Raw genomic sequence first — 26,513 nt, forward strand, 5'->3', positions numbered from 1 at the left:
AAGGCGGGTCTGGCCCTGGGCCAGGATGGCTGATTCCTGACCATTACCACCAGGAGGCCATGACCAGAGGATGCCCATCTGAAAAGCACAGATTATAAAGCTGGATTATGAGACCACAATAGACAGGTCAAGTTGTGGAATGACTTTGATGGGAAAATAAAAGGTCCTAGACCAGGAAAACTGGGCAGGCATGCACATGCTGCTCTTTCAGAGGCACAAGACAGGCTGCCTCAGCAGAGGGGAGCCCTTTCTGACAACCTGAACCCTATTTTCCCCTGCTTTCCAAAAAGAGAGAAGCTGGGAACCCTGCAGCGTCCACTCCTTCACGTGACCAGAGCCCAACGGTGAGCCGCTTTTGTAACATCACATGATAGTGATGTAAGCTGCTGGTTGCCCTCCGACTGATATTCTAGAATTTTGAGGACAGTATATATAGGGCACTTGTGGTGTCTGAAGGCATTTCTGAGCCTAGCCACCGCTACTCAGAGTACCCGTGAGATGGACGAAGACAAGCAGCACCTATCAGGGCGTGAAGAGCCATCAGGAGGACTACCATCTGTGGAACACCTGGATGCAGCTGTGTACCCAAAGATGCTGTTTAGGGGACACGGAGACCCAAATGGCCGCGGAAGTGGAGGTGTGCGCCCCAGAGACAACCCGCAACCGAAGATGCCAACCCGAGGCTCCAGCGAAATGAGAAGAAAGAAATATCTTCGCCGCCACTCTTTCCCAAGAAAGCTTTGGAAGATAGTGGAGGATGACACCTTTACCTCCGTACGCTGGAGTGACAATGGAGACTCGGTGATCATAGATCAAGATCTCTTCCAGACGGAGGTGCTTCGCAGGAAGGGCGCTCAGACAGGGTCATCCTGGCTGACCAATTTCACCCAAAGGCTGAGCCTCTATGGATTCAAGAAAATACACCCAACTGACGCTTCAGGTTACTTGTCAAAGAACAACAGGATCCTGGTAAAGTAGAAAGTCCCCTGTTTCCCACCTTCTCTCTCACTCGACCGTTGTTTTAGTGGAACAAGAGAATGATATAGTGAAAGGGTTTCATTTCAGGGGGAACTCTATTTCACACGGGGCAGTATTTATGGAAAGATGGGGAGTATAGATTTCATATGAAACTAGACCCCTTTAGAACACCTGTAGAGATGACAACAGACTCTGAGAGGTCAGGTGGTGTCAAATAGATGTATTTTCTCTCGGAATGACTAACATGATTAACTTTTTTCCAGATGTATCGGAACTCTAACTTCCGAAAAGACAAGCCGTGGCTCATGCAGAACATGACGAGACAAGACAACCAGATGACTCCTATCGGCGCAGCAACTCAAGAGAGAGGGGAGCCCGCAGCCCCACGAATTCACCATGTGGATGCCAACGAAGCAGCCAACCAAAAGGCCCTAGAGAGCATTCCTGATGCTCAGGGATCCAGTGCCATGGGATCATTCCAGATCACGGATCTGGGGTTCCCCAGCCATGCCTCGGGAGTCCATGTCCCAACTGAGTTGAGTGGCCCAAGGGGGGAAGTCACAAACGGGAATAGCGTTCCTGTTCCCATTTGCACTGTTGAGACCAACAGCACAGGGGAGGGGCCCAGCAGCGCCCCTGATTATCCAGTCCCTGATTCCCTGATGTTTTACTATTACATCTATTATCAACCCATCATCCTTGCTGCCTTTCCGGTGGTGGTGATTGCACCCGAGGGCCCTGTCCAGCTCACTGACCACGAGGAGTAGGAGGGCTCTTCAGAGTTCAACTCTGCTCTCTGAGCAGTACAGGGACAATGTGGGTCCCTAAGATCACTTATAACAGAAAAATATCACCACTCTGTAACCACAAACCTATTTTGGCTTTAATAAAGAATAGAAAAACTGTAATAGTAAATAAAGAATCCAATCAGGAAAAAAAGAGAGAGAATGGCTGTTTTCCCCCCCCCCCAAATATTTCCTCTACCAGCTAGCCATGCAGTAAGCAGTTCTTGGCAGTAGCATTGCTCTGTTGGAGTAAGGCATCATCCTGAATTTAAAGGGCGTGTACCTAGCACTGCATGAGCAACACATTAGTACTGATTCGTTTATCAGATCAACTAGATCAGTGGTTTCCAACATTTTTATGCTTGGGGATAGGTGAAAATAAGGGAATTATTTGGGGGACTGCTAAGGCAGAAATCACCCTGAGCACAAGACAATTTGACTAAGGTCATTGGGTCTATAAACTTCATACAACATTGGAGTGGTTAATCCTTTTGTTGACCAGCACAAAATTTCTGGTGAACTGGTCTGTGGATCACTGGCTGAAAAGTACTGGGTTACAAGGTACAAAGCCTGAATTCAGATGACTGAAAAAATATTGCAGCAGTGCAGGTGAGAGACAGCAAATACCAACACTACGACAGCCACAGGGAAGATGTTACAGGCAGAGTCAGCATACATTTGGAATGCAACAGATATGGGGGGTGAGGAAGAAGAAGATACCAAGTCATGTCAGTAACCAAAACAGAATATGGGAGGAAGGTGGGAAAAGATGTAATGATTCCATTTTGAATATTCTGAGATTGAGACACTTGAAAGAAATCTAGTTTGAGGCATCTCACAAACAATAAACTTGAGTCAGGACCTGAAGAATAAAATCACAACTTAGGAAAGAATAAACATGCAGGACCAAGGGTACAAACTTGGTGATGCTCACATTGAAAATAGAAGAATCGAGATCCAAAGAAACTGACTGAGGAGGGATTTCTACTGAAAATAATAAGAAATCATGGCTTTATTACAACAAAGGACTGTTTTACTGATGGGTCTCTGTGTATCACACTATAGGCAGGGTGGGGGAAATTTGGAATATAAAGCATCTACTATGCTCCTAATATAATACAGGCACTGCATGTCTTTTATCTCCAGGCATGTATAGGTGAGTTCAGGACTCGGGGTTGAGCACGACATGACTTTCTCGCACTGAGGCTGGGCTCTGTACTTGCAGCCGTCCCGCCAAGCTTGCAGGAGGAGTACACTAGGTATTCTTCAGGGACAATGTATACAGATGAATGTGTCACCTGGAAAGAAAGGGAAAATAAACAGCCAAGATGATACCACATTTCTGCCAATGAAACTCCAAATTCCCATCTTTGCAAAAGCTATAACCTCTTAAGAAAGGACTGCATCTGACAGTTAAAATGCAGGGGACTGTATCTGTCTTCCATGACCTCCCACTCAGAATTTCTGTTCTCCATCCTTGTCTGCATGCTCTATGTTAGAGGTCTGCAAGCTCTTCTTGTGAAGGGCCAGATAGAAAAAAAAATAGCCTTGTGGATCATATGGACTCTCCCTAAACTACTCAGCATTGCTATTTTAGTGTGAAAGCAACTACAGGCAATGCATAAATAAGTGCGCAGAGTTATGCTCCAATACAGCTTCTTTACGAAGGCAGACAGCAGGCTGGGTCTGGCCCTGGGTCAAGATGGCTGATCCCTGACCTTTACCATGGAGAGGCCACTACCAGAGGATGCCCATCTGAAAAGAAAAGATCATAAAGCTGGATTAAGAAACCACAACAGACAGCTCAAGTTTTGGAATATTCTTGAAGGGAAAAATAAAAGATTCTAGACCCAAGAAGACTAGGCAGCCACGTATATGATGTTCTTCCAGAGGTACACAAAAGCCTGCCTTAGCAGAGGAAAGTCATTTCTGGAAACCTGAACTCTGTTTTCCTTTACTTTTCAAAAAGAGAGAAGCTGGGGGCCCAGAGGCAGGTTTTACAGAGGGCATACCTGGCACACACCCTGGGCCCCAACTTCTGAAGGGCCCTGCAAAACCCCAACTTTACACTTTTTTTTCTAATGTCACCAAGTTTGGTTTCATATGTGCAATTTTAACAAGAATAGTACATAACATTTTTTATTTATTTAAAAATATGGTTAACATGTATTTTTATTCTCCTTGTCTCTCTCCTTTTTTTAAGAGGCCCAATATTTTTTTCTGTGCCCTGGGCCTCAACCAATCTTAATCCGTCTCTGTGGAGGTCTTATACCTGTCCACTCCTCTACATTTGAACAGTGTCCACTCTCCAGGCCAGCAGTGAGACACCTTTATGTCATCACATGACCATCAAAGAGGACTGTGATTTAAGCACCTGGTTGCCCCCCAACTGAGATTCTAAAATTTCCAGGACGGTACTTACTGTATTCAGTATCCCTGCATGACCAAAAACATTTCTGACCTTAACTATGACTTGTCAGAGTACCAATAAAATAGACAAAGACATGCTGTCCTCATCGGAGGATGGAAAGCCCATAATGGGTCTCCAATCTGTTGCATCCTTGGAACCAGCTGTGTATCCAAGGGAGACTTTGGAGAAGCACAAGAAGAAGCTGGGATCTAAGTTCAGGCTTCCAAGATAACCCACAATCACTGGACTCAAACCAAGGCAGCACTAACGTAGAATGAAACAATGGTGGACTGTCCTTCCCAAAAAAGCTTTGAAGGAAGTGGAGGGTGATGCCTTCATATCTGTGTGCTGGAATGACGATGAAAATGTTGTGATCATCGACAAAAGATCTTTTCCAGACAAAAGTTTTTTATCGGAAGGGCACACAGAGAGTCTTTGAATCAGACAAGCTGAAGTGCTTTACCTGTATGGATTTAGCAAAATACATCCGAGCAACTCTCCAGTTTGCACTCCAGAGAACAACAGGATCATGGTAAAGTAAAAAATTCTCCTGTTTCCCACTAGCTCTGTTACTTGACCATCTTTATAGCAGAGCAAGGAGAATGATATACTGAAAGGTTTTCATTTCAGGGAGTTGTTCTATTTCACACAGCACAGTATTTATGGAAAGATGAGAAAGTATAGGCTTTCATATGAAACAATAACCCCTAAGAGATAACCTGTAAGAATGGCTAAAGACTCTGAGAGGTTAGTTAATGCCAAATAGATATATTTTATCTCTGAATGACTAAAATAATAAATTTTGTTTCAGATGTAACACAACTTCAACTTTCAAAGAGACAAGCTTTGGCTCACTGAGAACATTAAAAGGAAAGGGAACTGGATAACTCCTTCTTGGCCAGGGACCAGTGAAACCTACCCAAAGAAATCCAGTAGCCCCACAATTCACCACAAGAAAGGCACCAAAGTTGCCAAACAAAAGTCCTAGAAGAAAGCTCCAAATGTTCAGGAACCTAGTAGCACCCAGTCATTCTATTATTCAGATCAGTGATCTCCCAGCAGTGCCATGGAAGTCCATGTCCCAAGTGAGCCAGCTTGCACAAGTGCAGACTGCACATCTGGGAATTTCATATTTGACTTCATGGCCACATCTGAGACAGATGGCACAGGGGAATGGCTCAACAGTTCTCCAGATTACCAGCTAAATGATTCAGTGATGGTTTTGTACTGCATCTATCATCCCATTCTGATGGTTGCTCTTCCAGTTAAGGCCCTACTTCAGGACCTTAACAAGGACCCTGACAAGGACAAGGAGCAGGACTCCTCTGTGGACAAGTCCTGCCAGGGGTGAGGATGACGGAGACGCAAAGACCCGACTATGGGGACCAGAATCAGTGAAGCAGATCCACTTTATTCAAGAAGTAAGCTAGGTTATATACACAGATTCAGCCTATAGGGTGTTACAGCATGTTCCTCAAAGCCAATGGCTGAAAAGATCAGAGAGCTGCGTGGTTGGCACTAAGTCACTTCCTTATTGCAGGCGAGCTCCCTTCCTGGGTATGCCCAGGAGGTTTCTGAGAGCTGGAGTATTCTCACAGCATTGCATCAGCCACAGCTGCTAGGAATGTGCTTGGAACTGCACCCACAGATCTCCCTTCTCTTTTAATTAAGGCTAATTGGACTTGATGAGTGACAGCTTGCTCTTGTTGTAGCTTCTGAATGCTACACATTATGCAACAGAACCCTAGTAGAACTAAAACAACTATAATACCTATTATACTATATGATAATAGATTAGCTGGATTAAACAATGAGGCAAGCTTTTGTAACATTTGACTAGTTAGGAAATAGAATGGGGTTCTTAAACAGGGGATTCCTCCTAGAGGTCGGAATGTCATTTCCCTCCCATTGTATTACAGAGACCTTCTAGGTGCCATTAAACACAGTTCCATCTTGATTGCAAAAAATGGGAGTAGGTCCATTCAAGCCCCCTTCCCACAAAGGTTCCAGCATCCAAACATGAAACAAATGGCTTGCCGTAGGCTGCGTACTGCATATGGTTGCAAGGCACATTACACAAATTACAACAACATGACAAATCATACAATTTCAACAATTACAGAGGAACACTTCATCAGTCTCTGAGCACTTTGCCAAAAGCACAAAATATCCTCCGCCTTCTTTCTAGCCATGGGAAAAACTTTCCAGGGCAGGGGAGTACTTCCAGCAAAGCTGCCCCCCCACCAACAGGGTATTTAACATTGTCCAAAATCCATTAAGTCTATCCAACAGAGGAGCCAGTGCTCACTCGGGTCATAGTCCAGGAAATCAGTTCATGCACATGAGGCTTCAGCCACCCCCCTCATCCCTGCCATCCTGGCAGGTCTTACACTGTCCCAAAGAGGAGCACATGGCAATGGCAGTCAGCATTTCCATCTCTGCTCTGGAGAGCATGATGACAACCACCCTTATGTCCCAAAATGTCAGCAAACCCACCAGAGGCTTAGCAGGCAATTCCTGCCATTCCAGCAGCCACTCAGTGATGCAAGCTTGGCTTCCATTCATCCTCCCACTGCACCTGCCACCGTTTACCTTCTGGAGTCTGCGAATCTCAACTCTCCTCATCCTTCAAAGATGAAGAACTGAAAACACCAGCTCGTGCTGCCAGGCTTGAGCCCCAGGCTGCTGTGCCTGCGTCTGGGAGTCAGCAGTTACTATAGCACACATAAGCAAGAACAGAGAACCAGGGCCTGGAAGCCTGTCAAGGGCAATTCTCTGGGTCCACCCCACCAAAGCCTCCACATTCCCCCAGGTGATGGGAAGCACACACTGGCTGTGAGGTCTTCTTCTCGAGCACTGAGGACCTCCTTCCCTCAGGCGTAGTTGGTGTGGAGAAGGCCAGGGCTGTGGCTTTGGACAGGTGAAGACTGAACCACTTAGTGGGTGCCCAAGAAACCCTATCAAGCAGGTTGGGGGCGTTCCTGGGATCCAAATTGACTGAAATACACAAGCATAACCTCTTCCTTGCGTTAGAAGAGGGTGTGATCCCCGCTACTGTTCTATGGCTGGGTCCTTCCAGAATCATTTCAGAGAGAGTGGTGGGGAAGAGAGAGAGCGAGAGATACAGAAAAATAGACAAGACAGACAGACAGAAAGAAAAAAGACACATGGTGGCATATAGGCTGGCCCATGGGTCTGCAGCAGGAACACGTGTTGGAGTTAAAGCTGGGGTAGAAAATGGCATCTGAGAGGCTGGGGTGGGGCACTGAGCCCCAGCAGGGAATGCAGAAGTAGTGACTTCTGCTTTTTCTGGTGGCAGAGCTGTTGGCGCAGTTAGCAATTCAGTTGGTTTCGTTTCTGCGAGCTCAGCCGCGATTTTGTCAAACTTGGAGGCTAAACTACTTTCCTCTTCAGTGGAGGGTGGCGAATAGGGAGGTAAGAGCTCCTCAGATAGAGGAGCATCCTGCAATATATTTGGCACTGGCAGAGAGTCCCCAGCAGGAGCACTGGTCAGGCAGGCATGTGTCGCTAGCAGGGCAGGAATGAGGCCGAGAAGGAAGGTTTGTCCTTCATGTACTTCGGCCAAACAGACGCACCAGAGAGCTCGGGCCCAAGTATCCGGGTCCCAAAGAGGCGCATCCTCAATCCAGGGATTGAGACCAGAGAGAATCTCCCAGCAAGTACAGAGATCCTTTTCACAATCTTTAACTTGCCTACTCTGCAATAGGGCATGCAGAGCTCAAGCCTGCAGGGCTTGAGTGGGGGGGAAGGTTTCCCATTGCAGAGGGTCACTCATCCATCCCTTTGATGCTGGTTAGGTCCCTGCCCCACGTTGGGTGCCAGTTGTGGACAAGTCCTGCCAGGGGTGACGATGATGGAGACGCAAAGACTCAACTCTGGGGACCAGGTTCAGTGACACAGATCCACTTTATCCAGGAAGCAAGCTAGCTTATATACATGGTTTCAACCGATAGGGTGTTACAGTGTGTTCCTCAAAGCCAATGACAAAAAGATCAGGGAGCTGCGTGGTTGGCGCTAAATTACTTCCTTATTACAGGTGAGCTCCCTTCCTGAGTATGCCCAGGAGGATTCTGGAAGCTGGAGTATTCTCACAGCATTGCATCAGCTACAGCTGCTAGGAATGTGCTCTGCGCTCCATCCACACTCCTCAGATTGGAAATGTGCACTCTGTGAGCAATGCAGGAACAATGCAGGTTCCTAAGCTCACAGACAACAGAAAACTATCACCACTTTGTAATCACAAATCCATTTTTGGCCTTAATACAGAAAAGTAAAATTCTATGCTTGTAAATAAACAGTACAATGAGAAAAACAATTAATAAGGCCGCCTTTCTCCCAAATATTTTCTCTATCAGCTAGCAATACATCAACAAGATCTTAACAGCAGAATAGCTCTGCTGTATTAAGATATTGTCCTAAATTTAAAGGGCATGTACACAGCATGGAATGGATGACACATTACTACTGATTTGATTATCAAGTCAACTAGATCAGTGGTTTACAACCGTGGTTGATGCTCCAATGATGATAGACTCTCTAATCTTTATTCAGCATTAAGGTGGTTAACGCTTTCATGGATTGGCACAAAATTTTTGATGACTACCACCAATCTGTGGACCAGCAGTTGAAAACCATTGATTTAACTGATGCTTTTGTCCTTTGTATTTCCTGTAAACAGATGGTTAGTAGAAGAGCCTTGATCAGATTTATGTTCAAAATTGGGTAAAAAGAGGTTATAGATATTGTAGACTTCATCAGAATATATAGATGCTTAGCTGAGTTTAAGGATGTTAAGTCTGATTTATAGATTGAGATGTTTATCTGAATCATCCAATATGAAGGTACTCATGGGCTTTTCATTATTTTAACAACCATAATCATAATTACCTATGCTTATTATTTTGTTAGAGGTTAAAATGGCAGTATTCTAATTATATTTTCCCTTCATTTATTAGATAGGAAACTCCTATGAAGAAAAATTTCTCTCTTCAACTAAGTATTGATGGTACTGTTTATATTATAGATGTAAAATAAATACTTGATATTCTTTCCTTTATTTTGTCTAAGAATAACAAATAAGATTCCTAGCATCCTCTCCAAAGGTGATTGATTGTTACACTGTCAAGAATTTATGTATTTTAACATATTGATTATGTTGAAATTGTTGCACAGCTTTTCGTTCATTTTTTAAGCTCATATTTTTTTATACTTATCCATCTAGAGCCCTTTTAAACTATGCAGGGCTCCTGAGTCATTTTCACTTAAGTTTTCTTGCTTTCCTCTTTTGAAAAATGTTATGAACACACTCTCTCTCTCTCTGTATGTATGTATGTATATATATATATATATATATGTAGATATAGATATAGACATACATATATATACTCTTTATATATATATCTATAGATCAGGGAACCCCAAACTATGGCTCATGGGCCACATGCGGCCCCCTGAGGCCATTTATCCAGCCCCAGCCGCACTTCCGGAAGGGGTACCTCTTTTATTGGTGGTCAGTGAGAGGAGCACAGGATGCATCCTGGAGTATTATATGTGCCAGCGCTGCAAAGTGTGGCATTGCTCACGTACAGTACTACTTCTGGTGACAGGGAACACAGGCATCACGGCTCCAGAAGTGCATCATATCACTTGTTACGGCTAGCAGTGACAAATATGGAACCAGACATTGACCATCTCATTAGCCAAAAGCAGGCCCATAGTTTCCATTGAAATACTGGTCAGTTTGTTATTTAAATTTACTTGTTCTTTATTTTAAATATTGTATTTGTTCCCAGTTTTGTTTTGTTTTGTTCTGTTTTTACTTTAAAATAAGATATGTGCAGTGTGCATAGGGATTTGTTTATAGTTTTGTTTTGTTTTTTATAGTCCAGCCCTCCAATGGTCTGAGGGACAGTGAACTGGTCTCCTATGTAAAATGTTTGAAGACCCCTGCTATAGATATAGATAGGTAGATTGAGAAAGAGAGAAAGATAAGGAGAGAGAAAGAGAGAGAGAATGAGAAGCATCAACTCATAGTTGCTTTCATTTTAGTGATGCCTGATTGCTTCTCATAAGTGCCCTGACCAGGAATTAGACCTTGGGCTCAAGCTCAAGGCAGTGATCTCGGACGTTTTTTTCCAGCGACCTTTGGAATCCTTTGAACATTTCTGGGGTCAAACCAAAGACACAGTGCTCAAGCTGACAAGCCTGCTGTCAACACCAGCGACCTCAAGGTTTCAAACCAGTGACCTCAACATTCCTAGTTATCCACTGCGCCACCACCACAGGTCAGGCTATATATACATCTCACAGCAAATTTTGCATTAATCAGATTAGCCAATTTTTCAAGTACCGTGATCCCTTTATGTTGAAAATTGTGTTCAAAGACCAAAATCTATGAGATTATTGATGCTGAGTTGGTTAATGTTTCTGCCTCCCTGAAGTGGATACAATTGAGAAATGTGCAACACTTAAGAGATAATATATTATGACATAATACTATTAACTCTAAATCAAATCTAGAATCACAATTTTTTTAATTTTACTTTTTCAATTCTACTTTTATATCTCTATTTTCACTTAAGCTGAAAACTGTAACATTAAATAACTATGTCTTTATTTAAACTTCAATTGCTATTTAATAATTTCAGAATAACAGTTTCAACATCATTACTAGCGATATAATCACTTTAAAATTAATATTTATTTTAAGTTTTTTGTCATTAAACTAAATCCACAGTTATATAGTTAAAATACTATATTATAAAATTTTTCAGAATATGTTTTTAAAGTACTAAAGCCACCAAATCGACACCAATTTATTTTTCATTCAGTTACATAAATTTCTAGCTTGTGTGTTTTCAAATTTCTGATTAAATTTTTGTTTATTAATATAAAAATATATTCACCAGTTCTCAAATCAAATTTACAGCAACAAGTATATACAGAGAATTCTAGAATCAATCCTTGTCTCCTCTACCATATTACTTCCTCTTCCCTCCATATGTATAAATATATTAGTTTTTTGGTTTAACCTTACATTTTAAAATGTTACTTATTTTTAATATAAAGTTTCTGCATATGCATATGAATCTATACTCTCTTTTATTTGATATATATCATACACTATTTATTTATTTACTTTAGTGAGGAGAGAGAGAGAGAGAGAGAAGAAGGGAGGAACAGGAAGCATCAATTCCTATATCTATCTTGACCAGACAAGCCCAGGGTTTCCAACCAGTTATCTCAGCATTTTAGGTAGACATTTTATCCACTGTACCACCACAGATCAGGCCACAATTTTTTTACCTTGCATTTTTACTTAATATTTCACTAAACTACTGCATATCCATATATAGAGACAGTTCTTATTTATTTTTATTGAGATATACAGGTAATTGGCATATATTATATTAGTTTCATCTGTAAAATTAATGATTTGATATTTGTATATATTGCAACATGATCATCACAATAAGTCTAGTTAATCTTTATCATCATAAAAATTACAACATTTTTTATTAGAATTTTTATGATTTACTCTTGGCAACTCTCAAGTTTCAATACAATACTAATAACTATAGTTGTCATGCTATACATTATATCCCTATGGTATTTATTTTTACAGTTCAAGTTTATACCTTTTGATTTTCTTTGCATATCATTCCTTACCATCATTCCCTACCTCTGGTGGCCACCAATCTCTTTTCTGTATCCACGAGCTTTTTTTGTTGCTTTTATTTTAAAGATTTCACACTTAAGTGAGATCATATAGTATCTTCTCTGTCTTGCTTATTTCCCTTAGTATAATACCCTCAAGGTCCACCTATGTTTTCTTAAATGGAAATATTTTCTTTTGTTATGGCTGAATGATGTTTTAATGTGTGTGCGTGCATGTGTGTGTGCATATATAACATTTTCTTTATTCATACCTTGGTGGGCATTTAGACTGTTTTCATGTTCCATCATAAATAATACCACAGTGAATGTGAAGTACATATGTCTTTTCAAGTTAGTGTCTTAATTTTCTTCAGATAAATGCCCATAAGTAGAATTTCTGGATTATATGGTTGTACTATATTTTTTGAGGCATCTTCATACTGTTTTCCATAGTGGTTGCACTAATTTACATTTTTGTCAACATAAATTCCCTTTTCTTCACATATTTGTCAACACCTGTTATCCCTTCTCTCTTTTTAAAATTGATTTTAGAAAGAGATAGGAAGGGAGAGAGAAAGAGAGAGAGATTTGTAATTTCACTTATTTATGGTTGACTCTTGTATGTGCCCTGACCAGAGATTGAACCCACAACCTTGGCATATTGCAACAATGATCTAACCAACGGAGTTACCTGGCCAGGGCTCAAAATAGTTGTTCTGAGAAGTGTGAGGTGATATCTCATTTTGATTTTTATTTTCATTTCCTTGTTGATTAATAATGTTGTACATATTTTCATGTATCTGTTAACTATCTGCATGTCTTCTTTGGGAAAATGTCAATTCAGATCTTCCCATTTTTAAATGATTGGTTTTCTCTCTCTCTCTCTCTCTCTCTCTCTCTCTCTCTCTCTCTCTTTTGCTATTGTGTTGTGTAAGATTTTTATACATTTTGGAAACTAACTCACATCAGATATATAGCTTGCAAATATTAACTAGGTTGCCTTTTTATTGTAGGATGATTTTATTTTCTGTGCAGAAGATTTTTAATTTGATGTAGTCCTACCTGTTTATTTTTGCTTTTTTGTCATTTTTTGTGTTATATTTAAAAAATCATTGTCAAGACTAATTTCAAAGAGCTCACCACCTGTTTTATTTTAATACTTTAATGATTTTATGTCTTACATATAAGTCTTTAATCTATTTTTAGTTAATTTTTGTGTATGGTATAAGATAATAGTTGACTTTCATTCTTTTGCATGGGGTTGTCCAGGTTTCCTAACACTATTTATTAAAGAGACTGTTCTTTCACCATTGTATATTCTTGACCCATTTGTCATAGATTACTTGACAATCTATGTGTGAAGTTATTTCTGGATTTTATTCTGTTCCATTGATCTATGTGTCCTGGTTACTATAGCTTTGTGATATAGTTTAAAATCAGGAAGTGTGATGGCTCCAGCTTTGTTCTTCTTTCTCAATATTTGTTTGATTAATCAGAGTATTTTGTGGTTCCATTCAAATTTGTAGGGTTGTATAGCAGCGGAGACAATTCTCATTCATTTTTGTAGTGCCATAATAACCTAGTATGTGAATAAAAGAGTTTGTTCAGCCAAATCCTCAAAAGTAAATATTTTGAGTTCTTTAGTCTTTTTCTTTTAAAATTAGTGTTGTGATAGAGTAAATCTTTTTTTTTCTTTTCTTTTTTTTTTTTTTTTTTTTTGCCACATCTTTGGAATGTTAGAATTGAGCTTGCTGGATCAAAAAGTAAATGTATAGGTAATTATTGTAGGTAGAAAAGCTTTTCTATGCATGATAATAACACCTAAAATTCATAAAACAAAGGATGATTAATTTGAATAAATAAAAATTAAAACAAAGTTTATATGGCAAAATCACTGTTAACAAACAAAAACAAAATATAACTTCAAAAATATGTGAAATTCCAATCATCTTCAACAGACAAATATCTATAGTATTTAAAAATATGTATAGATAAATATGACAATTCCAGTAGAAAAGTGAGCCAAGTGAAATCAAAAAGTTCTTTTTTTTCTTTCAGATTTATTTTACTTAACATGATATCCTCAAGGTCCACAGATGTTGCAAACAGCAGTATTACAAATTATTTTATGGCTAAATAATGTTCCATTGTACATATGTATCAATTGGATTCTTTATCCAATCATCACTGAAAGATGCTTTAGTTGTTTTCACATCTTCACCACTGTGAATAATGCTGCAATGAACATAGGGGTGTGTATATTTTTGCAAATAACTCTTTTCAAAATTTTTTGGATAGAGACCCAGAAGAAGGATTGGTGGGTCATATGGTAACTTTTTCTTTAATTTTTTGAAAAACTTCCATATTGTTTTCAATAGGGGCTGTCCTAGTTAACATTCCTTTTTCTTCATAACCCAAATAAGCAAAGAAGAAAAACAAACAAACAAATTATAGACACAGAAAACAGTATAGTGCTTACCAGAGAGGTTAACAGAGGATTAATAAAGTCAAATATAGAGAGGTGAAACATGATTTGACTTTGAATGGTGAGGACACAATGCAATATACAGATCATGCATCACAAAAATATATGCTTGGAAGCTATATAATCTTATTAACCAATGCCACCCTAATAAAATATAAAAAAAGAAAAATTAATACGTGATTTAGAAGATTTATTTGTTCTTAAGCACGAATCTAGGTTTCTTATAAACCAACCATTTTTTTCAAGGACTATACTAAATTTTTAAACAAAAATAAATGGTAAAATTTAAAAAAAAAGAAAAGCGAATCAAGTAAGTAAACACTTTCTTACAAAGGAACTACAAATAGCATAGAACCCTATGGAAGGATGTATAATACAACTGAATAGAGAAATGAAAATTACACTACAATAGCATACCACTTTTTCTGATAATATTTGAAAAGATAATTTAAAGTTTTTATCATATGTTCTTTTAGGGTCTAGTCATACATTGTCAGGAGGAACTTAAATTGTCACAACCCCTATGGACAGTAGATATGTTTTATCAGTGTGAAAACTATGCATATATGTATGTATTGATTGGTATATTTACTTTGTTTAGCTTGTGTTCCCTGGAAAAGAGAGTATGGGATGTTAGAGAAATGGTGCTGTGAAGAATGATACTGATAAATCTCCCCAAAATTTCAACAAGATCTTCAACCAGAGACAGAAAAATCTATCCTTGGAGCATCTAGAAGTCCCACACTGAACATAAAGGTATGATTGAATGAAAAATTGACTAAATATATAATCAACCCTGAAGGAAATAAGATGGAGAAAGGAATACTCCGCCTTCCTCACTAACTTAAGGAAGGGCTACTTTCACTTGGAACTGAAAGAATAGGAGCTAAGGCGGGTAAAGGGGGTAATAGAGCCAGGCTGTAGCATAGACGTCCAAGCCGAGGAAAGACTGTGCCTGTGGCTACCCAGCCAAAGTAAACTAATGCCCGCACCAAACCCAGACAAAGACGGGTGAGTGGCAGCAGCCATTAGCCCCAATATCCTGGTCAGCAATCACGGATAGTGTGCGAGAGGCTCCTCCTAATGCCCCGGGAGTGGGTGCCCATGTTACCAGACAGAGGGGCAGAATCAGAGGCCTTTGTGTGGGCTGTGACCAGGGTCTCGGTGTGGCCCCTGTACCCTGAACAGTGGCTAACAAAGAGTGTGTGAAAGCAAACTTCCCTATGCTCGAACTTCTCCAGGCGGGCAGGGTGCCTCACCCTGGGCGAGTGGAGGCTGCCCCGTTATCCTGGTTGGCAAGCATGGATAGTGTGTGAGAGATTCCTCCCAGTGCCCCAGGAGTGGGTGCCTGTGTTCCCGGACAGAGGGGCAGAGTCAGAGGCCTTTGTGTGGTTGTGACCAGTGTCTTGGAGCATGAGGAGTGTGTGAAAGCAAACTTCCCTATGCCCGAACTTCTCCGGGAGGGCAGGGCACTTCACCCAACCATACAAGCTAACAGACCCAAGAAGGATTCGCTTAACCCACAGTCTGATCACCTCCCAACTGACCTATGCGACTCTAACTGACAAGATCTCTCTCTGAGTTCAGCAATCTAAGACAAGAGGTGTGATATTTTTAGTGCCTCTTGCTAGGCATGTAGGGGTGGGGGCAACCTCTGATTGGCAGAGCTTTCATAGTCAGGGCAATATGTTAAAAAGAGGGACTTGACAGCTTGTAAGACCTCCTGTTTTGCAAGCAGCGACTAGGGCATCTTCTACCCAGCCAAAACAGGTTACAAAGTGCAAAAAGCCTGGGGAGAGTGGTCCCACAGAGTGCTGAGGCATACTGGACAAGCATGGAGGTGCATAGAAAAGTACCTTGAAAGCAATTGGTTCCCAGCCCCGCCTGATTATGCTGGCAGCTCTGACTGACAGAGCCTTACCCAGATCCCTGCGCTGAGTGGGGATAGAGTGGGGATTTGCCAGCTCTTTGAGCCTTTTACTCTCCAGGCAGAGGCAGCAACAACCCCATAGGTGGATCATCGGGCTGCTAATACAGGAAGGAAAGACTAGGAGAGAGGCTCCGGGAACACGAACTCTCTCATTGTCAGAGCCTGCAAATGCTTACCAGCCTCAACTGCCAATGAAACTGAAGCCTAATATGCGACATTGCCATAGAGACTGATTAACTGCAAACTTCTACCTAAGCGTGCCACAGGGGCTGAGCCTGGGGTACAAAGTCACTGACCGGGAAGAGGGAGAGAAAAGAAAAAGCAAGAAGATAACCTCTCAAAATCACGAACAATCCACAGATTTTGTAACCTTTTCCATTTTATTTTGTTTGTTTGTTTGTTTGTTTTCATCTTCTTGTCTTGATATTTTTCTTCTTCTTCCACTTTGGTCGTTTTATTCTCTGCCCATCTTATTCTTTCCTCTTCTTGACCTACACTACCCATAAGTGTACCATCTCCCATTTTCTTTCTTTCATCCTCCTTTCTCTCTATGAGGGTTGCAATCCAAAACCCTTAACTCTCTCTCTCTCTCTTTGTTCTTTTTTCTTCTTTCTTCTTTTTTTTCTCTTTCTTTTTTTCTCCTTCTATATTAGTTTCTTCTTTTCTCCTTTACTTTTCCTCTCATTCAATTCTCAATCATAAACAAATTATTTTATTTGGGACTCAAATTTATTTTTCGCACTTTGGTTACTTCTTACTTCACTTTTTAACTCATTACTAGTGCACCCAACCCTGTCTCTCAATTTAATCTAGTTTTTGCTCCACTTAATACAATAGTATTTTTTAAATTTTTTTCTCTTTTTCCTGATTCCCTCTTATCCCTATCATTATATCTCTTGGTCGACCATCAATCAAGGGTACAAAAGACAGAGATGTAGCACAGATAAAAGAGAAAAAAATTTATGGAGAAAAAATTTAATAAATTTGAAAACTTAGAGCTAAATGACAGAGAATTTAAAATAGAAATTCTAAATATACTCAGAGATATACAAGAAAACACAGAAAGGCAATTTAAGGAGCTCAGAAAACAACTCAATGAACACAAAGAATACATTACCAAGGAAATTGAAGGTATAAAAACAAATCAAACAGAGATGAAAAACTCAATTCATGAACTGAAAAATGAGGTAAGAAGCTTAGCTAATAGAACAGGCCAGTTGGAAGATAGGATTAGTTAAATGAAAGACAAGCAACTTGAGGCACAACAGAGACAAGAAGAAAGAGACTCAAAAATTTTTTAAAAATGAGAAAGCCCTACAGGAATTGTCTGACTCCATCAAAAAGACTAACATAAGATTAACAGGAATATCAGAGGGAGAAGAGAGAGAAAATGGAATGGAGAACATATTCAAACAAATAACAGATGAGAAATTCCTACGCCTGTGGAAAGAATTAAAGCCTCAAATTCAAGAAGAAAACAGAACACTGAGTTTTCTTAACCACAACAAACCTACTCCAAAGCACATCAGTATGAAATTAGCACAAACCAATGACAAAGAAAAAATTCTCAAGGCAGCCAGGGAAAAGAAGAATAAACTTATAAAGGAAGGCCTATTAGATTATCATCAGACTTCTCAGCAGAAACTCTACAAGCTAGAAGATAGTGCACTCAGATATTTAAAATCCTGAAAGAGAGGAACTTTCAGCCAAGAATACTATACCCATCAAAGCTATCCTTCAAAAGAGAAATAAAAACATTCACAGATACAGAAAAGATGAGGGAATTTATCATCAGAAAACCCCCACTCCAAGAATTACTAAAGGGGGTTTTCCAACCATATAAAAATAGCAAAACAAAACAAAAGAACAAGTAAAAGCTCCACCAAAATCACAATAAAACCAATTTTAAACTGACAACAAAAACAAAAACAAAATGAAAAAGGGGAGAGGATGGAGATTAATAGTAGCAAAGGATGATGGAGTGCAGAAGTACTCATAAGATAGCGTACTACAATGAATATGGTAGGAACTCTTTTCATTACTTAATGGTAACCACCCTTGAAAAAACCACCACAGAAGCACATGACTTAAAAAAAAGATAGCAACAGAGGAAAGAAATATGGAATACAACCAAACAAAAACAAAAGATAAAAAAACAAAAGAGAAGAATCAAACAAGATACAAAACTAACAGAAAGCAATTTATAAAATGGCAGTAGAGAACCCACAACTGTCAATAATTACACTAAATGTAAATGGATTAAACTCATCAATAAAAAGACACAAAGTAGCAGAATGGATTAAAAAAGAAAATCCAAATGTATGCTGCCTACAAGAAACACATCTAAGCAACAAGGATAAAAACAAATTCAAAGTAAAAGGCTAGAAAACAATACTCCAAGCAAATAACATCCAAAAAAAAAAGCAGGCATAGCAATACTCATATCTGAAAATGCTGACTACAAGACAGCAAAAGTACTCAGAGACAAAAATGATTATTTCATAATGATTAAGGGGACACTGAATCAAGAAGACATAACAATTCTTAATATATATGCACTAAACCAAGGAGCACCAAAATATATATGACAGCTACTTATTGACCTTAAAACAAAAACTGACAAAAAATACAATCATACTTGGAGACCTCAATACACCACTGACAGCGCTAGATTGTTCTTCCAAACAGAGAATCAATAAAGATATATTGGCCTTAAACAAAACACCAGAGCACCTGGATATGATAGACATCTACAGGACACTTCATCCCAAAGCAACAGAGTATACATTTTTCTCCAGTGAACATGGATCATTCTCAAGAATTGACCATAAGTTGGGCCAGAAAAATAACATCAGCAAATTCAGAAAAATCGAAATTGTACCAAGAATATTTTCTGATCATAAAGACTTGAAACTAGAATTCAACTGCAAAAAAGAAGAAAAAAACCCCACAAAAATGTGGAAACTAAACAACATACTTTTAAAAAATGAATGGGTCAAAGAAGAAATAAGCACAGAGATCAAAAGATATATACAGACTAATGAAAATGACAATACAACATATCAGAATCTATGGGATGCAGCAAAAGCAGTGTTAGGAGGAAAGTTCATATCACTTCAGGCCTATATGAACAAACAAGAGAGACCCCAAGTGAACCATTTAACTTTGTACCTTAAGGAACTAGAAAAAAAGAACAAACACAACCCAAAACCAGCTGAAGAAAAGAGATAATAAAAATCAGAGCAGAAATAAATGAAATAGAGAACAGAAAAACTATAGAAAAAATTAATAGAACAAGGAGTTTGTTCTCTGAAAAGATCAACAAAATCGACAAACCCTTGGCAAGACTCACCAAAGAAAAAAGAAAAAGGACTCATATAAACAAAATCCAAAATGTAAGAGAAATCACTACAGATATCATACATATACAAAGAATTATTGTAGAATACTATGGAAAAGTATATGCCACTGAATTCAACAATCTAGAAGACATTGATAATTTTCTAGAACAATACAACCTTCCTAGACTAAGTCAAGAAGAAGCATAAAGCTTAAACAGACCAATTAGCAGGGAAGAAATAGAAAAAAACTATTACAAACCTCCTCCAAAATAAAAGTCCAGGCCCAGACAGTTATACTAGTGAATTCTATCAAACATTCAAAAAAGACTTGGTTCCTATTCTACTCAAAGTCTTCCAAAAAATTGAAGAAGCAGCAATACTTTCAAAAACATTTTATGAGGCCAACATAACCCTCATACTGAAACCTGGCAAGGATGGCACACACACTAAAAAAAAAAACTACAGAGCAATATCTCTAATGAATGCAGATGGTAAAATACTAAACAAAATACTAGCAAATTGAATACAACAACATATTAAAAAAATAATACATTATGATCAAGTGGGATTCATCCCAGAATCTTAAGGATGGTTCAACATACGTAAAACGGTTAACATAATACACCATATCAACAAAACAAAGAAAAAAAAACCACATGATCTTATCAATAGATGCAGAAAAGGCATTCGATAAAATACAACACAATCTTACGTTTAAGACACTCAACAAATGGGTATAGAAGGAAAATATCTCAACATGATAAAGGCCATATATGATAAACCATCAGGTAACATCATATTAAATGGAATAAAACTGAAGGCTTTTCTCCTTAAATCAGGAACAAGACAGGGTTGTCCACTCTCTCCACTCTTATTTAACGTGGTGCTAAAAGTTCTAGCCAGAGCATTCAGACAAGATAAAAAAAATAAAAGGCATCCATATTGGAAAAGAAGAAGTAAAGGTATCACTTTTTGCAGATGATATGATCCTATATATGGAAAACACCAAAGACTCTACAGAAAGATTACTAGAAACAATTAGCCAGTACAGTAAGGTCGCAGGAGACTAAATTAATATACAAAATTCCATAGTCTTTCTATATGCCAACAATGAAACATTACAGAATGAACACAAAAAAAATAATCTCCTTCATGATTGCAACAACAACAACAAAAAAAAACGAAGAATAAACATAACAAAGAATTTAAAGGACATATATAATGAAAACTACAAAACATTGTTAAGGGAAATCAAAAAAGGTAAAATGAGATTGAAAAATATTCCTTGTTCTTGGATAGGAATAATAAATATAATCAAAATGGCCATATTACCCAAAACAATATACAAATTTAATGCCATTCCCATCAAAATTCCAAAGAAATGGAACAAAAAATCATCAGATTTACATGGAACTATAAAAAACCCCAAATAGCCAAAGCAATCCTAAGGAAAAAGAATGAAACTGGGGGCATTACAATACCTGACTTCAAACTATATTATAGAACCTCGGCAATCAAAACAGAATGGTATTGGCAGAAAAATAGACACTCAGACCAATGGAACAGAATTGAAAGTCCAGAAATAAAATCACATATATATTGTCAAATAATTTTTTATATAGGGGCCAACAACACACAATAGAGAAAAGACAGCCTCTTCAACAAGTGGTGCTGGGAAAACTGGAAATCTACATGTAAAAGAATGAAACTCTACTACACTTTGTTCCCTTGTACTAAAATTCATTCAAAATGGATCAAAGACCTAAATATAACACCTGAAACAATAAAGTACGTAGAAGAAGACATATGTTCTAAACTCATGGATCTTGGTTTTAAAGAGCATTTTATGAATTTGACTCCAAAGGCAAGGGAAGTGAAGGCAAAAATAAATGAATGGGACTACATCAGACTAAGAAGTTTTTGCTCAGCAAGAGAAACTGACAACAAAATAAACAGACAGCCAACTGGAAAATGATATTTTCAAACAACAGCTCAGATAAGGGCCTAATTTCCAAAATATACAAAGAACTCATAAAACTCAACACCAAAAAAACAAAGAAACGATCCAATAAAAAAAATGGGAAGAGGACATGAACAGATACTTGTCCCAGGAAGAAATACAAATGGCCAACAGATATATGAAAAAATGCTCATCCTCATTAGTTATTAGAGAAATGCAAATCAAAACTACAATGAGATACCACCTCACACCTGTTAGACTAGCTATTATTAATAAGACAGGTAATAGCAAATGTTGGAGAGGCTGTGGAGAAAAAGCAACCCTCATTCACTGTTGGTGGGAATGTAAAGTAGTACAACCATTATGGAAGAAAGTATGGTGGTTCCTCAAAAAACTGAAAATAGAACTACCTTATGACCCAGCAATCCCTCTACTGGGTATATACCCCCAAAACTCAGAAATATTGATACGTAAAGATACTTGCAGCCCCATTTTCATTGCAGCATTGTTCACAGTGACTAAGACATGGAGACAACCAAAAAGCCCTTCAGTAGAAGACTGGATAAAGAAGATGTGGTACATATACACTATGGAATACTACTCAGCCATAAGAAATGATGACATCGGATCATTTACAACAAAATGGTGGGATCTTGATAACATTATACAGAGTGAAATAAGTAAATCAGAAAAAACTAAGAACTGCATGATTCCATACACAGATGGGACATAAAAACAAGATAAGAGACATGGACAAGAGTGTGGTGGTTATGGGGGGGGGAGGAAGGGAGAGAGGAAGGGGGAGGGGAAGGGGCACAAAGAAAACTAGATAGAAGGTGATGGAGGACAATCTGACTTTGGGTTATGAATATGCCACCTAATTGAATGACAAGATAGCATGTCCAGTGTTTTCTTTGAACATATGTACCCTGATTTTTTGATGTCACTCCAATAAAATTAATAAAAATTTTAAAAATGAGAGTACGAGGTAAAGAAAAACTGCAGAAACTTTGAAAATTTTAATACTAGGACACTGTGAGTTGAAGAAAATGAAAAAATATGTATTTAATGTTAACAGCAGATATCATCAAGAGGTGAGAATTTAAGTGAGGTTAGTTTTTATTTTCTTTACATTCTTTTATTTTCTAACAAGAGCATGCATAACATATAAAAATTTTGGAAAGACACCCACCACGATAAATGTTTTTTGTTGTTGTTTTGGGGGTTTTTTTTGGTATTTTTCTGAAGTTGAAAATGGGGAGGCAGTCAGACAGACTCCCGCATACACCCAACCGGTATCCACCCGGCATGCCCACCAGGGGGTGATGCTCTGCCTATCTGGGGCATTGCTCTGTTGCAACTGGAGCCATTCTAGCACCTAAGGTGGAGACCATGGAGCCATCCTCAGTGCCCAGGCCAACTTTGTTCCAATGGAGCCTTGGCTGCGGGAGGGGAAGAGAGAGACAGAGAGGAAGGAGAGGGGGAGGGGTGGAGAAGCAGATGGGCACTTCTCCTGTGTGCCCTGGCCAGGAATCAAACCTGGGACTCCTGCACACCAGGCCAATGCTCTACTACTTAGCCAACTGGCCAGGGCTTACTTACGATAAATGTTTTATTTGAAAAATAAAACCCTCTAATGCAACCTGAAACTTATTTTCTCACTCAGCAGCAAGTAACTCTGAAAACACTCACTGAAAAAGGACTTCATTAACTAGGTTTCAATTTTGTGCATCTCAACACTATCCGGATTTGTACACTAGCTGAAGTACTTTATGGGGATCTTACATCTATGTTAGAAGAATAAATTTGCATTATTGTAAGGTTTCTATGTGCCAGACAACATGTTATCTAAGTGTACATGCAAGTTTACCTCCAATTTCATATGTAAGAGGAGAATTTGTTCGTTACCAAATGACTCATTGAAGAGGGGTATAAACTATTAATATGCAATCTATTTTTGTTTGTTTAGCACCTGCTTTTCAAATCAGCTTTTAAAAGAGGCAATAACATCAGAAACTGTAACTTTTTAAGAATACAGTTCTTATTTTGAAATATAAATATACTTGTAAAATTACCATTTCAGCACAGTCAACAAAGTGAACATATTCATCACACACAAAAACTTCCTCATGCCCTTGTAGAATCCCACCCTTTTAACCCTGTTCATCTCCCCCTACCTCAATTAGCCACTGTTGTACTTTCTATCACTATAAATTAATTTACATTTACAAGAGTTTTACATAAATACACCCAAACAGTTTTGTTCTCTTTTGTCTGACATTTAATTCAGCATAACTGTTTTGATATTGACCCCTGTTGTGTTTATTCGTTACGGTCAAGAAAGGTATTTTCCTTGCCTTATATATTTTGAATTTATTGGGACTTGATTTATGGCCCTTAATTAATCTATCTTGGCGAATATTCCATGCATGTATTTTATTGTTGGATAAAAAAATTTAATAAGTGGCAGTTAGATCAATTAGTTGATTTCATTGTTAAAATCTACAATTTATTTATTTATTTTGTTTACTTATTCTATCAATTATTAAGATATTATTTAAATCTCTGACAATACTTTGTCTATTTCTCATTTAATTTCTATCAGTTTTCACTTAATATATTTATATTTTGAAACTCTGTTACTAGCAGTGATAATATTTAGCTTTGTTATGTCTTCTTCCAAAATTGGCCTTTGTCAGTATATTATGACTGCCTTAAACCTTGGTAATATTCTTTTGCCTAAAATTTATTTTTTCTGATACCTGTATAGCTATCTTGTTTCTTTTTGGCTAGTGTTAACATATTATATATGTTTCCTTTAGTTTATTTTCAATCTATTTGTGTTTTAATTTTTAAAATTAACTTTCATAAGCACAATGATTAGGTATTACCTTTTTATTGAATCTGATGATATCAGCCTTTAACTGAGCTGTTTACACCACCTTCTTAATTTAATCACTGACTTGATTAAGAAGGTGGCTATTGTTCCCTTTGTTTTCTATTTTCCCTATTTTTGTTTGCCCTTTTGTGTCTTATTCTTTCTTTTGAATTAATTCTGTATTTTTTTTTCATTTTATCTAATTTCTTAGCTGATTAGTTAGTTATAATGTTATAATACTTTTTTTGCTTTATTGTTTCAGTGGTTGTTTTATGGTTTATAGCATGCATTTAAACTTATCATAATCTACCTCTAAATGTTATTGTCCCAGTTTCGGTATAGCATAAGAATATAACAATAGTATACTTTCATTTTTCCTCTCCACACTCTAAACTATTGTTGATGTTCATTCTAATTATGCATATAACTCCCAAGTTACATTGTTACTATTTTGTATATTGAGATAATTATCTTTTAAAAATGTTTTTTAAATGAGAAAATGCATCAGCATACTAGTGCTCTTCTAAATTGTTAAAAATTATTATTTTTGCTGTTATATCTCTGATACCACTGACCTTTTCTTCTGTAATGTCTGGTTTTTCATTAGCCTTGTTTGATACATTTTTTGAGTCTCGGATTTAGTAGTTTATATTTCTAGTGTCAACGTTAAGATGCATTAAGCCCTGGTCAGTTGGCTCAGTGGTAAAGCATTGGCTGGGCATGTGGAATCCCAGGTTTGATTCCCGGTGAGGGCACATAGGAGAAGCGCTCATCTGCTTCTCCACCCTTATCCCTCTCCTCTCTCTCTATCTCTCTCTTCCTCTCCCACAGCCAAGGCTTCACTGGTTCAAAGTTGTTCCGGGCAATGAGGACAGCTCCATGGTCTCTGCCTCAGGAACTAGAATGCCTCTGACCACAATGAACAACGCCCCAGATGGCCAAAGCATCACCCCCTGGTGGGCATACCAGGTGGATCTTGGTCGGACGCATGTGGGAGTCTACCTGACTGCCTCCCCACTTCTAACTTCAGAAAAATAAAAAAAATAAACCATTTAGAGAATTTTTATGAGTTTATTAGAGCTAAACTGACAACAACTGCAGGGAAACAAAATTTCAATGGATTGAGAAAATTCTTCAAAGAATGACACTTTTACAACTTATTTTAAACATTATAATCATAAGGGGAGGCATAAGAGGTCACATGACATCCATTAATAATAGATTAACAGGGAATAAGCAAAGCAGAGAAAACTCTAAGATTGGATAAACAGATAGACACATACTTCTTTTGCATTTGTGAGTATAAGATAGTTAACAGTTAACAATTAACATGATAAAAATTAAAATGAGGGTTTTGTGATCTCTGATCTGGTGCAGTGAAGAGTCCAAAATATGGAAATTACCCTGACATTGCAAAGGTATGATATTATAGGTGCAAAAAGACAGTAGATAAGCTCAGCTGAAGTAAAGATTGTCAATACCTGCCTGCGACATGACAACCAGCTATAATAAATAAACCAGCTATTATATATATATAATTTATTGGGATGACATTCGTTAATAAAATTATATTGGTTTCAAAAGTAAAATATTATAATATATCATCTATATATTATAACGTGTATTATCCACCCCAAGTCAAGTCTCTTTCTATCACCATTTATCGATCCTTTGCCTTCTCCTACTTTATGCACACCGCCTAGTCCCACCCCTCTGATAGCTATCAGTGCCTTCTCTGTATTTGAGACTGTTTATATTTTGTTTGTTAGTTTATTTTGTTTATTAGACTCTGCATATTAGTGAAATGATATGGTACTTATCTTTCTTTGGCTTATTTCACTTAGTATAATAATACACTTTAGGTCCACTCATGCTGTTGCAAAAGGTAAGATTTTCTTCTTTGTTTATCTCTGAGAGGATCCCATTGTGTAAATGTAGCACAACATTTTTATCCACTCATCTACTTGTGACTCACTTTTAGTTAGAAAGTTTTATTTTCAAACCATCCTATATGGTTAATTTAGATCTCTAAGTTTGCATGATTGCCATGTAAGCCTCCCCTGAGCTTG

The 26,513-nt window shown here is 38.2% G+C and overlaps 1 protein-coding gene across 1 annotated transcript; it reads left to right on the top strand.

Annotated features, from left to right (window-relative positions):
• Positions 1–498: 498 nt before the first annotated feature.
• On the top strand, positions 499–1,745 carry LOC136386407 (heat shock transcription factor, X-linked member 3-like). Its single transcript, XM_066357837.1, has 2 exons — positions 499–969; positions 1,242–1,745. Exons 1-2 carry the CDS (start codon positions 499–501, stop codon positions 1,743–1,745), a joined length of 975 nt encoding a protein of 324 aa, XP_066213934.1.
• The last annotated feature ends 24,768 nt before the right edge of the window (positions 1,746–26,513 follow it).

The sequence above is a fragment of the Saccopteryx leptura genome, chromosome X (genome assembly GCF_036850995.1).
Source record: "Saccopteryx leptura isolate mSacLep1 chromosome X, mSacLep1_pri_phased_curated, whole genome shotgun sequence".
Lineage (NCBI taxonomy): Eukaryota > Metazoa > Chordata > Mammalia > Chiroptera > Emballonuridae > Saccopteryx > Saccopteryx leptura.